This window comes from Monodelphis domestica, chromosome 8 (genome assembly GCF_027887165.1).
Source record: "Monodelphis domestica isolate mMonDom1 chromosome 8, mMonDom1.pri, whole genome shotgun sequence".
Classification (NCBI taxonomy): Eukaryota; Metazoa; Chordata; class Mammalia; order Didelphimorphia; family Didelphidae; genus Monodelphis; species Monodelphis domestica.
In genome coordinates this window covers 157,370,608-157,387,420 of record NC_077234.1, presented here as the reverse complement: position 1 = coordinate 157,387,420, position 16,813 = coordinate 157,370,608, and the positions used below count along the sequence as shown (strand labels likewise).

Genomic DNA, 16,813 nt, shown 5'->3' with positions numbered 1-16,813 from the left:
TTGATCAATCTTAAAGCTGTGAAGTACCTTAGAGTTAATTTGACCCATTTCTTTTATTTGAAAGATAAGTAATCTGAAACCCACAGAGGTAAAATGTCTTGTTTAAATGTACATTATTTTTTTAAAATTTAATTTAAAATTATTATTTTATTATATATTAAATTATTAATATAGTATTAAATTATTAAAAAATAAATTTAATTTAATTTAAAACATTAATTTTTAAAAGTTAACTGCTTAGATTAGCACCAGATGCTGAAATTCTAGACTTTTTCCACCAAACAATGGTGTCTCCTATAGCCAGATCTTCCACAATTAAACATTTTCTTTGATAGCTAAGAAATATTCTTCTTCTTTTTAAACTAAGAATCTTGATTTGATACCCCATATTAAATCAAAGGCTTTTACGAAATAGTTGTGGATGCCTGACTGAGCCAGTCTCTACATAAACTGGTGAGCTTAATAAAAGTAATTTGCAGCCTTTACTTAATTCCCAAAAAACATTCTTGTCTATAGCCAAAGAAAGCAGACTTCCACTTTTCAGGGTTATGTTGTTTTCCATACTTTTAATTAGCAATGATGGACTCACAATATTCAGTACAGAAAGCAAAACTTCATCTCTTCCATACCATAGACATTGCCTTAAATGCTTATTTTTGTGGTTTTTATCAACCTTCACAACATTATAGGTTATCATTGCTCATGGCCTAAAGTAAGTACAAACATCTCTGCTTGCTTTAGTGAATTTCACTCAAAATACCAGGGAAAATATTCTGCATGTAAAACAGTTCTTTTAGACCTTAACCTTGAGTGGTTCCTGTAAATGAAACAATACATTTAATGAAATAATACAATATGTGATAAATTTTCGTTATGAAAATAATGAATCGATCTTTTTAAAGATCCTAATAGAAAATGTTAGAAAATCAGAAACTTTTGTTGCAAATAGCATAATCTATTTTTTCCTTTGAGAAAGCAAAAAATACTGCTGATGGTATTTGCTCAACCAGATTGTCTTCTGTCAAAAGGAGAGGCCATGAGATGTTCATTTAGGAGATTTGTCTATTCTAATCCACACATAATATTCATTGCTTTCCAATTTCTATTTGGGACCTGTTGACATGACTTAAAGAATTTTTGACTCTCCCAAGATAAACAGACACAAGAGAAAACTGCTTCATTGCCATGAGTGACATGTTATTAGTTTTCTTAATTTACATTTTTTGCTTTTTATGGTTGTGATTTTTTAAAAGGGAGAGATATAAGTTTTAAAATGTTAGCACAGCAAAACCCATTGATAGAAACATTGAAATATTATTTTGGCAGTAAGAATAAAAGTTCCTGCATAAGATAGAAGCATCATTATTGTCTTATAATTAATAATCATCCTTTCAATCAGTCTCTGAAATATTTCAGCATATTCTAGGTTGATGAAATTGGTACATAAAGCACATTTTCATCCAAAGAGAAATGATCTAATATTTTACTTCACATATTTGTGAGCCATTTATATGAAATCATTTAGTGGTGAATAAAGTGATTGGTTGCTGAATTTGAGGTATACAGCAAATCCTTTTACAACCATCTCTGAGAAATTGTTTTCCTTTACATTTTGTTATATTATAGTCAATACTATTGGAAGTAATTGAACCATTGTTGGAGCATCTGAAATCTTTTTGTTTTATGAAGATTTGCTTGGATTATTTAGTTATAATGCTACTTCATACAGATTAGCATTCATTGGAGGAGACTGGAAGTATAAAAAGGTATAAAAGATAAACAATGATCATTTTGCAAACAAATGAAGCCATTTTGACAATAGGAACAAAATTGTGTTTCTGCATCCTCACAAAGCCAAAGCCATCAACTGAAAACTGAAAATTAATGTAATCTATGTTGTTCCAAATGAACTACTATATGTGTATACACATATTGTCACCTCTGAATGTACTTACCTCTATTCCTATCTACCAATTGAATCAATTCCAATTAAAGTCTGATTGTTTTAGTTTCTTGCTGATATATTCTCAGTCAAAATTGAATTTTTAGAGATTAATAAAAGAGAGCTTTGTGAAATGTAATTTTCTTTTCCCTTCTGTCTTATTCTTAAGAATATTCCCTGGTAGATCTCTGGTATATCCATCAGCCTTAAACTCTTCTCAACCTTATCCCAGAATCTGGTCTATTGTTTCTTCTCCTTCTAGAGTCTCTAACAGAGAGCTATTTAATTTGGATTTTCTGGCAATATCATCCTCTTGCAGCTTACTGAAACAAGACAGATAAAAGTTGAATCTGATGAATCTACATTACATAGAAAGTCTGGTTTTCCCCCCACAAGCCAAAAATGGTGGACTTTCCATATGAATGTGTTACTGTAGAATGTGCCCTCAAGCCTAAAGATAATCTCAAAGGAGGAGCTCTAAAAATATTTTTAGCAATGGTAACAGTTGCAAAATGTGATATATAATATAATTATTTATTGTGTATATATATAAATATATATACACACACACATATGCACATATACCTATATTAATTTATCTTTCTAATTAAGTGAAAGTTTTGGGGGGAAATTGCTTTGTTAATTGACTATTATCCATGTTGGAAACATCTTTTACTTCACTGGTTTTTGCTGTTGACTGAGTCCTCTTGCGTTGTTTGTCAGAGGTCGATCCATGTCCTTTCAAGTCATTATAAAAAAAGGCTCAGCACTTCTCTTTATTAGGATGACAGTTCACATTAATTATAATCATTGGCCATTGACTGAATGCGACACTCCTTAATAAAATTTGACTTATCTCTTCCTCCTTATAGGGTGTCATAGATGTAACCTAATCATTGTGTGCTGAGACATCTTATCACAACTGGGAAATTGGGGACTGCAGATCAGCAACTTTACTAGTAGAGGAGGAAAAGGAAAGGATAAATGAAATGTCTTCTTTTTATGCACTGTTCATAATTACTTTTCTTTCACCACTGAGGGATATTTTAGAAATTCATTGATACTCAACTCTTTTTTTGATATTCAATTATTTTTACAAGTTTTGGGTTTTAAAAATCCAACAATATTCTATGTTATTTTCCAATGTGAGTGATTTATTTATCTATGTGGCCAAAAGAAAATGACAGATATACTTTAAAGTATTTTTCCATATAAAAATCAATAAGTTGAATAGAGAGACTCCTAAAACATAGTCTGTGGATGCTGTGTAGGATAGCTAAATGTATTAGGCAAGCAGGGGAGTAGGGAGAGTACAATAATAATCAAGATTAAACTTAGGGCAAAATAGAATGTGAATCAGCCACAACCACAATAATCATCTATACAATCTGTTAATAGATTAATTAAAAAGAATAAATATGCACTCCATTCCACCATGTAACAGTATGAAATGCCACTATCCAACCAAGGTTCCTTTTTTTCTTATATGACTTAAAAAATGTAGCCAGTGTTGATTGCTGGTAGACATGAGAGAACAATTTGGGAATATGTGCATGCTCCATCATATATTGTTTTCTGTTAGCATAGCAGATTTTGGATTTCCTCTATTTTAGTAGTTGATATGAAATGTTACATTGTTTTACAAACTATAATTTAAATTTCCCAGGACTTTCAGAAAAAGAGGAAGAATCTAAACATGTAAAAATATACAACGTGGCAACATATCCTTTTTTATTTAAAATGATTTCGTGCTTTTTATATTAACAGAAGGGATGTGTTACCTTCCTCACATAGGCTATTCCCCAAACAAAGGAAAGTTTTTTTTTAATTACCTTCATATTTTAAAGTGATATGATAATCACATACATTTTGAACAATCAATTCTGGAATCTGAAAGGTTAATAGGATGTAAACTACCATACATATAATTTCTACATTCAACAGATTTCTTATTCCAGGCTTATGAAGGATGGGAAGGGGTATGACGTTTGCAGTAAGATGTATGAGTCGAGCCAGAATTATTCTGTTACCAAAGACTGAGAATGAATGTTGCCACACTAATCAGGGTAAATGTCAGATAAGCAGTCACTGCCAAGCGTCCTGCTCCACTTGTGTCTAAAGTGCTTCCACCATCTGTTTGATGGATTTGCTTGACGTCACTGAGGTTCATCTCATCTGGCATCCCTATGGAGACAAAAAAAAAGAAAGAAAATACAAGGTGATACATGACATCCTGATTCTCAACCACATGATGCATCTAGAACAACTTCTACTGTACAGAAAACAGAGGTCATCTGAGTTTGGCAACTTACTCCACATCTATCATCCAACCTCAACTCTTCAGTCCATGAGACATAAAAAATCTTGAAATGAAGAAGACAGTCTCATAAAGGAAGATCTAAGAAACATTTTCAGGGAAACATTCAGGGGTAGCAGAGTAGACAGACTACCGGGCTTGGAGTTAGGAGGACCTGGGTTCAAATTTGACTTCAGACACTTCCTAGCTATGTGATCCTAGGCAATTCACTTAATCCCATTTGCTTAGACCTTCCCCTTCTGCCTTAGAGTTGGTATTTAAATAGTAAAGGTTTTTTTAAAAAAGAACTCATTTAGAGGCAGCTAGATAGTTCAGTGGATAGAGACCCAAACCTGGCGATGGGAGTTCCTGGGTTCAAATCTGCCCTCAGATGTGAATTATTTGTGTGATCCTAAGCAAGTCACTTGACACCAATTGTTCAGCCCTTACTGTTCTTCTGTCTTAGAATCAATATTTAGTATCAATTCTAAGACAGAAGGTAAGTGTTAAAATTTTTTAAAAAAATAAACAATAGCAGTTGTACTGATGCTTTAGAACCATGGAAAGTAATTGAAAGGAAAAGTAATTTTCATACAACTCCCAGAGGTAAGGAACCAATTTATCAGATGGATGTATCAATAGTAGACATAACTGAAAAATCATCTGGGAAAACAAAACAAAGCAAAAAAAGCCAAATATGTTAAATTACAGTTATTCTACCAAAGGATAAAAAAAAAACTTCTAGAAACTTTTGGATCCCTTGTTTTATGTTTAATGGATAAGGAATTAGTCTGGAAAGAATTGGGCTTGTATTGTAAAATAATTGGCATTCTCTTAACTTCGAACATATATACAAACATACAATACTTGGTATTATAACCTATAGGTGTCATTGCATTATTATTTACTATCCATGTGTCTGACTTTGATCATCTAGTATGAAGATCCTCCCTCCATGAGCAAATCTCATGGCATGATACTGTCAGTCAAAATTAACAACTTTAAATTCAATGTTATACAGGCAACAAATATTGACGTAATTATAGTGAGGATAAAAAAAGGTTCATAGAAGGAAAAGTCAATATTTTTGTAATTAGGTATATATATATATATATATATATATATATATATATATATATGTGTGTGTGTGTGTGTGTGTGTGTGTGTGTGTGTATAAAATTCAGAAGGTAAACACTACTCTGTGCAAGAATGAGAACATCATAAAGAAATTCAGTTTCTACTAATCTGATATATTGATTTTGCAGTGTGAGTTATTGTATTATTATTCATTGCTTAGATATTTCTTTCACTCTTCTGTATCATTAGGTAAAATTAATAAACTAATGATTCATTGGGTCATAGGAACTTCAGGGGAATATGAATATTTTAGTCATGGTTTTATACCTTGTTAAGTTACTGCTTAAACAAGGAGCTATGGGGACTCTAGGAAAATTCTTTATTTTTCAAGTTAACTACTGGGCTTTTGTTTCTTAAAGATTCTCTCCTTTTCCCTCTTAAGGAGCAGGAAATGGTCTCTCAACTGGATATATAGATAGTTCATTCTTATATTTTTTTATCTATTCAAGATGAGAAAAATAAATATAATCAAATACATTGCCCAGAAAATTTGTTAAACCAAGCTTTTTCCCCTTCTCTTTTTCATGGCTTTATTGAGATGGCGCAACAGGTGATTGGGCTTTCAGATTTATTAAGCAACTTATAATTGCTCACGATTTACCAAAATTACCTGCCTAAGTAAAATGCAGCTGGAAAATAAATGAAGCACAATCAAAATGGTCTGATGAATCTTAGTGAGTAGTAAGTCTTTTTGGCTTTGTGGGTATTCTGCAATTCAGCATGGGTTAAAGTAATTTCATATATTGATTTTTTATGTTCTCTTCAAAATTCTTATTAATAAAAAATTCTAATGCTTGAAAGAGATTGTAGGAATACCTTTAGAAGGAAAAAAAGGAATATAGAATACTCTTGATGGTATTCTGACACATAATAATAACATCAATATAAAGAAATTTGGTTTATCTCAGTTTCCTCATCTGTTAAATGGGAATAATAATAGCACCTACCTTACAGGGTGGTGAGAATCCAATAAAATGAAAATTGTACATAATTATAATAATAATAGCACAGTGCCTGGCCCTTAGCAAGCATTGTATGAATGTTAATTGTTGTTATTGCTAATATTTATTATTATGTAGACAAATTTGGCCTCAGAGACAGGAAGATTTGAGTTCAATCCTATATCTTGGGCACACTGACTTTAGGATCCTGAGAAGTCATTTAATTTTTGGTTCCTGGCAAGTAACTCTGTGTGACCTTTTCATCTGCCTTGAAAGAGGAAGTTTCCTTACAGCCAGTTTCCTCTCCTTTCCTCCCTAAAATGGAATAACAAGTCTGCCAGAACACCAACAAAAACCTTCAAGTGTCATCATGGGTTTGTCTACTTACAAGAAGTCAAACTGTTAAAAACTAACCATATAAAACCCAACTCCATTATTTATATGATTGTGTGCATATTTAATGTTGTTCCCTTTGAAATCCCACTTTGGTCAGCATCAGACCCACCCTTGACTGGGCACCATAGGTACTAAGGGAGGCTTATTGTTCCTCCCAGGTGTTTAGGAGGGGGGCTTGCCTCTTGTCCCCATGACTCTTGGCATCCAGAAGAATGGCCTTAGATCCAATCTGAGGTCAAGCCTGTTCAATCAGAGAGATTCAGAAGAGTGTCAGTGATGCCTTTATAAGAGAAAGGACTGAGAAAGTGAGAAGTTTTCTTTTGGGGCTTTTCAGTTCTTTTCTCTGGAGTACAGAGACTTTTTCTGACATGGTGTTTTTTTGGCTAGCCAGTGGAAACAAGTGAAGAAAACTCAGATTATTTTGGCATGGCCAGGTGAATATACGAACTATACCGCTCTTTCCTATGTTTATAAGAAAAATGCTCTTAAACAATCACTTTGCTATCTAATAAATAATTATTAATTATATATTATATTATATAAATTATAAATTATATAAAGTCCCCAGATAATTTTAAGCATAGCAATCAGAGAGGCAAAACATGTCCCCTTAACTCTCAGAGATATTGGGGCAAATGCACTAGGCTAATTTGACAAATTGAATATTGATCAAATTGAATAAATAGAATCTCAGAGTGGGAAAGTGTCTCAGAGGTCATATGATCACTTGAGTAGCACTTCTACTATGTCTAAGAAGTCATCTAGATTTTGCTTAAGTACTCCCATTATGAAGAAATCATTTTCTTAAAAGACAGGTCATTTGATTTTTAGGTAATAATCACACCTTTATATAAGGAAAACCCTATATAAAACAGGAATCTCTAATTCTCAGTTTCTACTCATTCCTAGTTCTATCCTCTGAAGCCAAGAACAAATTGAATCCATTTCTGATACAAATACCTGATGACAGCTATCATGTTCCAACATTTTCTCCAGGCTAAACATCTGCAATTTCATTAATAGGAAATTGTTCATTATGGTTTCCAGGTGTGTGTGTTTGTGTGTGTTTTAACCCCACCAAGCTGGTCATTTCCCTCTGGATCTATTCCAATCTATCAACATCTTTCCTAAATTGTGGAGGTTAGAATACAACATAATATTTCAGATGTGATCTAATCAAGGCAGTGCATACAGCAGAATAATAACTTATTTTTTTACATACTATTAATTGAGAAATTTAACAATATTAAATAACTCTTTTGGTTGCCATGTTGATATTGACCTATATTGAGTAAAGTTCCTTCTTTAAATTAAATAGGCAATCCATTCTTTACTTTGTACTTATACAGTTAATTTTTTGAAACAAAGCATAGGAATAGACAAATTTCTAAATTAAATTTCATATTAAAATAAGCGCTTTTAATTTTATGTGAAATTTAATATATCATTTTCTTAATTATATGTAATAACCATCTTTTATATATGTTTTCCTAAATTATAATATCCAAATTTTCTCCCTCCTCTTCTAATCCCCCCTCCCCGAGTTGTAAAACAATTTGATCTGCATGATCTTGCAAAACATATTTACATAATAGATCATATTTTGAGAGAATACTCAGATAAAACCAAACTCCAAAAGTAAAAACACACAAATAAAATGAAAAAATAGGATGCTTCAAGTTCATTATCTGGAGGTGAATAACAATCTCTGTCATCAGTCCTTCAGAATGATCTGTATCATTGAATTGCTCAGTAAAGTTAAGGCTTTCACGGCTGATCATCATACAATATTGCTATTACTGAGGACATTGTTCTGATTTGTTCACCTCACTCTGCATCAATGCTTGAAGATCTTTCCAGATTTTTCAGAGATCAACTTGTTCATCATTTTTATAGTGTTATACTATTCCATTATAATCATATACAACAACTTGTTCAGCCATTCCCCAATTGATGGACTCCCCCTTAACTTCCAGTTCTTTACTACCACAAATAGAGCTACCATAATTTTTTTGTACAAATAGTTCCTTTTCTCTTTAGAAAAAAAATCTCTTTGGTGGACAAACCTAGAAGTGGTATTACTGGACCAAAGTGTATATACAGTTCAACAGTCCTTTGGATATAGTTCCAAATTACAGAAAGGATTAATCAATTCACAGCTCCAACAACAATGCTTTAGTGTACTAATTTTGCCTCATTCCTTCCAACATTTATCATTTTCTTTTTACTGTCATATTAGATAATAGGTGTGAGTTGATACATCAGGAGTGTTTAACTTGCATTTCTCTAATCAATAGTGATTTAGAACATTTTTTCATATGACTACAGATAACTGATTTTTTCATCTGAAATTCTCTGTCATATCCTTTGACAATTTGCCAATTGGTGGGGGGGGGGGGTTACTTGTATCCTTATAACTTTGATTCAGTTCACTATGTATTTGAAAAATAAGGCCTTTGTCAGAGAAATTTGTTGCAAATTTTTTTAAAGCTTGTTTACCTTATAATCTTGGTTGCATTTGTTTCGTTTGTATAAAATATTTTAAATATAATATAATCACTCTTTTGAATGTCAGTATTTTCTTGCTGATGTCCTCAGATCTAGTTCTAGGTGTCTACAGGTTTCAATTCTTTTAAGGTGGATGATAGCCCACAGGAAGTGATCTTTGAAATCTACTTTCCACTGCTAATTCATTTTGCTCCAGGGCCTGCTATTGTCTTCAAAAGCCAGACACACTGTTGGGGCTCCAGGCCTCAGTGTGGACTTGCAGCTAGGTACACTGGGAAGTTTTACTGAGGCTCAGAACTTCAAGGAACAAACATAGTGGTACTCTGCTTTTGTCTTAGGCAGGGTCTCAGGGTGTTTCTACTGTATTGGGCCCTGGTTCAGAACCTTGGGTGGAAGGTGGGCTCACTGTTGGCCTAAGCCTTGGTGTAGCCTGGTTTTAGACTACACTCCCCTCTCACCACAGTAAAAGAGACCTTCTCTCCCTTACTCCCAAGTTGTTCTCTGCAGGAAAATTGCCTACACCATCCCTTTGTTGATTCATTTTGAAGCTTTCTTTTAAGTTTGGTGGAAGGGGGGTTGCATATTTTTTAGTTTTATTATTGCCTCTTTTTAAAACCACATTGATTTACCTTTAAAAACCACAGATGTGGAGGCAGAGTCAAGATGAAGGCTTAGAGGCAGCAAAAGTCCAGACCCCCACAAACCCTTCCTCACTTAATCAAAAACACAATGCTTCGAGGGGACTGAAAATCAAATCTAACAACAGAAAACAGTTAGGGAACACTCCTCCTGGACCAAACTTAAAAGGTATGCCACCAAAAAAGCCTGAAATCTAGAACACACAGTTTTAATGGAAAAGAAGAAGGAAGGTCCCAGGACCCCTACCCTACCTACAGCTCTGAGCCTCCAGTAGTGGCTAGAATCTCTGGGTAGGCAAGGGCCCTAGTCCAGAGGGAGAATCTTGCCAGCAAATCTGTGCCAGGTCCAGGGCTTAGAACACAGGCAGCATAGAGGCAGCTGGAGGAGAAACACAGAGCAGGAAGCCAGGTCACAGCTAAGATGCTCCATCTACCCCCTGCTCCTTTCTGGAAGTTTTGGCCTTAAGGCACAGCCAGCTTTGCAGATAAACTATTCCCTGGCTCAATTTCATCAATAGGGCAGATCAGATGCCTTCAAAGGACAGAGAAGCTCAAGCCACAATGCCCACCCCTCATAGAATGATCTGAGACCCTCACTGACTGAACTCCAAGGGCAAATGCTACAACCTTGACAACAGGGCAGGAAGTCCAGCTCCTTTTCAGCTTCTGTTGTCAGCCAGGAAAGATCAGATCAACCTGATCAAACAGCAGAACAAAGAAGAATCCCCTTCAGGACAGAAGAGCCCAAACCCACAGAACCACCACATAATGAAAGGAGCAAAACTACAGGCAACTACAGGGGGGAAAGAAAAGGGAAAATATGAGTAAACAATAGAAAAAGAAAAAAGAAATTACAATCAACAATTTTTATCTAGGCAATGAACAAAAAGCAAATGAAACAGAGGAAGATCAAGGAATGCCAAGGAAAAACACAGAAACTCCAGTGAATTGGACAAAAACTTTGGAAGAACTCAAAATACAATTAAAAATAACAATTGAGAGAGGATGAAGACAACTGAAAAAAGAATTTAAAAAGCAAAATAAATCATCTGGAAACAGAAAATAGTGTCTTGAAAGTCAAAATCAATCAGCTTGAAGATAAGGCAAAAGAGAAGAAAGATCAGAAGGTGAAGGATGACCAAAAAGCGAAGGATGAAATTCAGTATTTAAAAACTAGAATATACCAACCAGAAGCCAATGACTTCCAAGGCAGTAGGAAACTATAAAACAAAATCAAAAGAATGAAAAAACTTAGGAAAATATGAAACACATCATCCACAAAAACAGAAGATTTAGAAAATAGATCATTGGTTTACTGGAAGATCATGACAAAAGAAAAAGCCTGGATATCGTTCTATAGGAAATTATGCAAGAAAACTGCCCCACCATTTTAGAGCAAGAGGGAAAAGGAGAGATTTAAAGAATCCGCAGATCACCTCCTGTACTTAATTCCTAACTGACAACACCCAGGAAAATACAAGAACTACCAGACCAAAGAAAAAGTATTACAAGCTGCCAAGAAGAAGTTTTTCAGATACCATAGAACTGCAGTTAGGATTACACAGGATCTGGCTGCATCTACACGGAAGGACCAAAAGGCATGGAATATGATATTCTGGAAAGCAAGGGAAGTAGGTCTACAACCAAGAATCAAGTGCCCAATAAAACTGCCTATATTTATCCAGGGGAAAGTATGGTTATTTAATAAAATAGAAGACTTCCAAGAATTAGTAAAGAAAAGACCATACCTGCACAGAAAATTTGATGTACAAACACAGAACTCAAGAGAATCACCAAAAGGTAATTAAGAAAGGGGAAAAAACAAACAAACAAAAAAGTTACAATGATATGTATCCCTATAAGAAAAGATGATATTGGAAACTCTGGAAAATTGTTATTATTACATGGGTAGCTAGAAGAATTATACTTAGAGGAAACCATGACAAGCTGTATAGGATGAAATGCTAAGACATAAATATGTATATAGATATATGTATATATATATATATATATATATATATATATATATAATTAGAAGTAAAAAAAGAGGTTAATACTAAGAGAAATGGAAAAAGAAACTAAATGGGGTAAATTTATATGTCATAAAGAAGAACATGATGGGAGTGGGGGAGAACACCAATACACTGGAAGGGGAAGGAGGTTGGAGATAGAAAATATTTAATTCTTACATGCATTGAAATTGACTCAGAGGGAAGAACAATGAAATCCATTGGAGCAGAGAATTGATTTGCACCCTATACAGAAGTAGAAGGGTAACAAACAGACTTGTTGGGAGGGAAGAAATACAACAAAAGGAGGGGATGGTGGGGTAGTTTAAAAAGACCATGAAGAAAATAAGAAGGGAATAAAAAGGGGGGTTGAGAGGGAAGTAAAATAAGGGTGGGAATTAGAGGGACTGATTAAAAACAAAACACTTATGTAGAAGGAAATAGTGAAAGAAGAAAGGACAGGACTGGGAGTTGAAATCAAAATGTTGTGAAATACAAAGCTGGTAATCATAACTCTGAATGTTAATGGAAAGAACTCACCCATAAAAGGCAAACAAATAGCAGAGTGGATTAAAAACCAAAATCCTACCAGAAGTTGTCTACAAGAAACACACATGAGGAAAGTAGAAACACATAAGGTAAAGGTAAGTGGATGGAGTAAAATCTATTGAGCATCAACTGAGAAAAAGAAAGCAGGAGTCACAATCATGATATCTGACAAAGTCAAAGTAAAAATAGATCTAGTTAAAAAGAGATAAAGAAGGTAATTATATCCAGACAAAAGGCAGTATAGACAATGAGGAAATATCAGTACTCAACATATATGTACCAAATAACATAGCATCAAAATTACTAAAGGAGAAACTAGTGGAGTTCAAGGATAAAATAGATAGAAAAACTATACTAGTGGGAGACCTGAACCTTCCTCTATCAGATCTAGATAAATCAAACAAAAAATAAATGAGAAAGAGGTAAGAGAAGTGAATGACATCTTAGAAAAATTAGAGTTAGTAGATATGTAGAGAAAAATAAATAGGGGCAAAAAGGAATACACCTTCTGTTCAGCAGCCCATGGTGCATTCATAAAGATTGACCATGTACTAGGGCATAAAAACAGTGCAAACAAGTGCAAAAGAGCAGAAATAATACATGCAACCTTTTCAGATCACAATGCAATGAAAATAATAATTAGTAAGGGTAATCAAAAATTAATTGGCAATTAAATAATATAATTCCCCCAAATTGGTTAAAGAACAAATCATAGAAACAATTAATGATTTCATTAAACAAAATGGCAATGATGAGACACACTTTCAAAATCTATGGGATGCAGCCAAAGTGGTACTTAGGGGAAAATTTATATCATTGAGTTCATGTATTAACAAATTTGGGAGGGAAGAGGTCAATGAATTTGGCATGCAAATTAAAAAACTAGAAAGTGAACAAATCAAAAATCCTCAGATGAAAACTAAATTAGGGATCATAAAAATCAAAGGAGAAATTAGTAAAATTGAATATAAAAGAACTATTGATTTAATAAATAAGACTAGAATCTGGTACTTTGATAAAACAAATAAAATAGACAAAGTACTGGCCAATCTAATTAAAAAAAGGAAAAAAGAAAACCAAATTGACAGTATAAAAGATGAAAAGGGAGACCTCACCTTTAATGAAGAGTAAATTAAGGCACTTATTAAAAAATATTATACCCAATTATATGGCAATAAATATGGTAATCTAGTTGATATGGATCAATATTTACAAAAATGTAAATTGCCTAGATTAACAGAAGAAGAAATATAATACCCAAACAACCCCATATCAGAAAAAGAAATTGAACAAGCCATCAAAGAACTCCCTAAAAAAAAATTCCCAACACCAGATGGATTCATAAATGAATTCTATCATATATTCAAAGAACAACTAGTCTCGATATTATACAAACTATTTGACAGAATAAACAAAGAAGGAGTTCTACCAAATTCCTTTTATGACCCAAATATGGTACTCATTCCAAAGCCAGGCAGGTCAAAAACAGAGAAAGAAAACTATAGACCAATCTCCTTAATGAACATGGATGCAAAAATCTTAAATAGAATCCTAGGAAAAAGAGTCCAGCAAGTGATCACGAGGGCTATTCATTATGAACAGGTGGGATTTAGACCAGGAATGCAAGTATGCATCCACATAATTGATCATATCAACAAGAAAACCAACAAAAACCATGATTATCTCAATAGATGCAGAAAAAGCCTTTGACAAAATATAACACTCATTTCTTTTTGAAAACACTAGAAAGTATAGGACTAGAAGAACCTTTCCTAAGAATAATAAACAGTATATATCTAAAACCATAAGCAAACATCTTCTGCAGTGGAGATAAATTAGAAGCATTCCCAATAAGATCAGGAGTGAAACAAGGATGTCCATTATCACCTCTGTGAGAAAGAGTTTGCACATAGGAAAAGTGCCAAGCTGAAGAGTTGATGGATCTGATCACCTCAATGGGGGAGAGGTACCAGGAGATCTGGAATGTTGAGAAACCAAAAGATTCTGACTGGGGATTTCAGTTGGATCTTTCTCTCAACCTTAAGAAGCCTAGGAGGAGAGGTCTGGCCAAGCCTTTCACCTTGGATATACACATCTCATTCTTCTCCTGGTGACTAGACATCCCCTCCCCCCTAATTCTCAACTGAAGGAAGATCTGAAGAAGACATTTGAACCTTTGTCAAAACTTTACCTCAGAGAGCCTGGTGCCCTGAGTCTGAACTGTGGCCAGGGGGCCAAAGACCAGTGTCAGTCAACCTGACTACCCCTCAGGGGGCTCAGGCTTCCAAGGCCCAAGTTTCCCCAAAACATGAGGGGGGGGAAAGGGATAGTTAGAGAAGGGACACCTTCCCCATTTTCCTCACGCATTTTTTTTTTCTGCCAGCCATTTTCTTGCTGTTATCCTAGTTGATTTATTTTATATTAAAGTGGTTATCCTTTCCCAAATTTGACTCAAGTGTGAGAGGGACAGCTTGAAGTGGGAGAGACATCTTCCTGAGAAGATACCTTTGAGGAGTGGAGAGGGGCAAGAGCCAATCTGTGAGAGTAGCTATAGCTGAGGAGGGAAGGCTGAATGGGGAAAATAATCAAACCCACTCCTCTCTCTCTGAGCCAAACTTAAACCATCAGCTGTCTCTCCTGGATCCTGTTTTCTCTTTACCACTCACAAACCCCTCCATTACACCTCTATTATTTAACATTGTACTAGAAACACTAGCAGTAGGAATTAGAGAAGAAAAAGAAATTGAAGATATTAAAAGAGGCAACAAGGTGATCACTATCACTTTATGCAAATGATATGATGGTCTACTTAAAGAATCCTAGAGAATCAACTAAAAAGGTAAAAGAAATAATCAACAACTTTAGCAAATTTACAGGATACAAAATAAACAAACCCACATAAGTCATCAGCATTTCTATATAGTTCCAACACATCTCAGCAGCAAGAATTAGAAAGATAAATTCCATTTAAAATCACCCTAGACAATATAAAATATTTAGGAATCTATCTGCCAAGACAACAATAGAAACTATATGAACACAACTACAAAACATTCTCCACTATTAAAACTAGATCTAAATATTTGGAAAAAACATTAATTGTTCATGGGTAGGATGAGCTAAGATAAAAATGACAATCATATCCAAACTAATTTACTTATCCCATACCTATTGAACTATCAAAAAATGTTTTCACTGAATTAGAAAAAAGCATAACAAAGTTCATTTGGAAGAACAAAAGATTAAAGATATCCAGGAAAATAATGGAAAAAAAATGTGAAGGAAGGTGGCCTTTCAGTACCAGATCTCACCAAAACAATATGGTACTGGCTAAGAGCTAGAAAGGAGGATCAGTGAAATAGAGTTGGGGAAAGTGACCTCAGCAAGACAGTCTATGAGAAACTCAAAGATCCCAGCTTTTGGGACCAAAATCCACTATTTGATAAAAATTGCTAGGAAAATTGGAAGATGATATGGGAGAGATTAGGTTTGGATCAACATCTCACACCCTACACCAAGAAAAACTCAGAATGGGTGAATGACTTAAATATAAAGAAGTAAATTAGGTGAACACAGAAGAGTATACATGTCAGATCTTTGGGAAAGGAAAGATTTTAAGACCAAGCAAGAGTTAGGAAAAATTACAAAATGTAAAATAAATAAATAAATGTTGATTATATTTAATTAAAAAGGTTTTGTACAAACAAAACCAATGCAACCAAAATTAGAAGGGAACCAACAAATTGAGAAAAAATCTTCATAACCAAAACCTCCGACAAAGTTCTAATTACTCAAATTTACAAAGACTAAATCAATTGTACAAAAAATCAAGCCATTCTCCAACTGATAAATGGACAAGGGACATAAATAGGCAATTTTCAGTTAAAGAAATAAAAACTATTAATAAGCACATGAAAAAGTGTTCAAAATCTCTCATAATCAGAGAGTTTTGATCAAGGACACATGTAAAACCCAGTGGAATTGTGCCAGCTATAGGAGGGGCTGGTGGGGGGGGGGGAGGTGAGGGAATACAAGAATATGATTCTTGTAAACAAGGAAAAATGTTCTAAATTGACTAAATAAAATTTTCAAATAAATAAATAAATAATATAAAAACCACTGATGTCATCACCACCACCAAACCTTTTCTTATAAAAAAGAAAAATAATTTAATGAAATTCAACTGATTTGATGTGTGGCAACGTATTCTACATTGCACATTCATAGACCTCCATCTTTCTACAGAGTGGAGGAATGTATGTTTCATTATGACAATAATATTTTAGATGGTCAAGACCTTTTTGTATTCTAATTCTGTTATCTGATGTTTTTATACTTCCCAGATTGATTTCATCTGCAAATTTTACATGCATTCCATCTATGTCTTCAAGTCACTT

General features: G+C 34.0%; 1 protein-coding gene across 1 annotated transcript in view; it reads right to left on the bottom strand.

Moving 5' to 3' along the window:
• Positions 1–546: 546 nt before the first annotated feature.
• Positions 547–16,813, bottom strand: part of GPC5 (glypican 5) — a 2,135,463-nt gene continuing 2,119,196 nt past the window's right edge. The window contains exon 8 of the mRNA XM_056808065.1: positions 547–4,126. Coding sequence (XP_056664043.1) covers positions 3,969–4,126 — 158 coding nt within the window. The 3' untranslated portion in view covers positions 547–3,968. The remainder of the gene's footprint in view (positions 4,127–16,813) is intronic.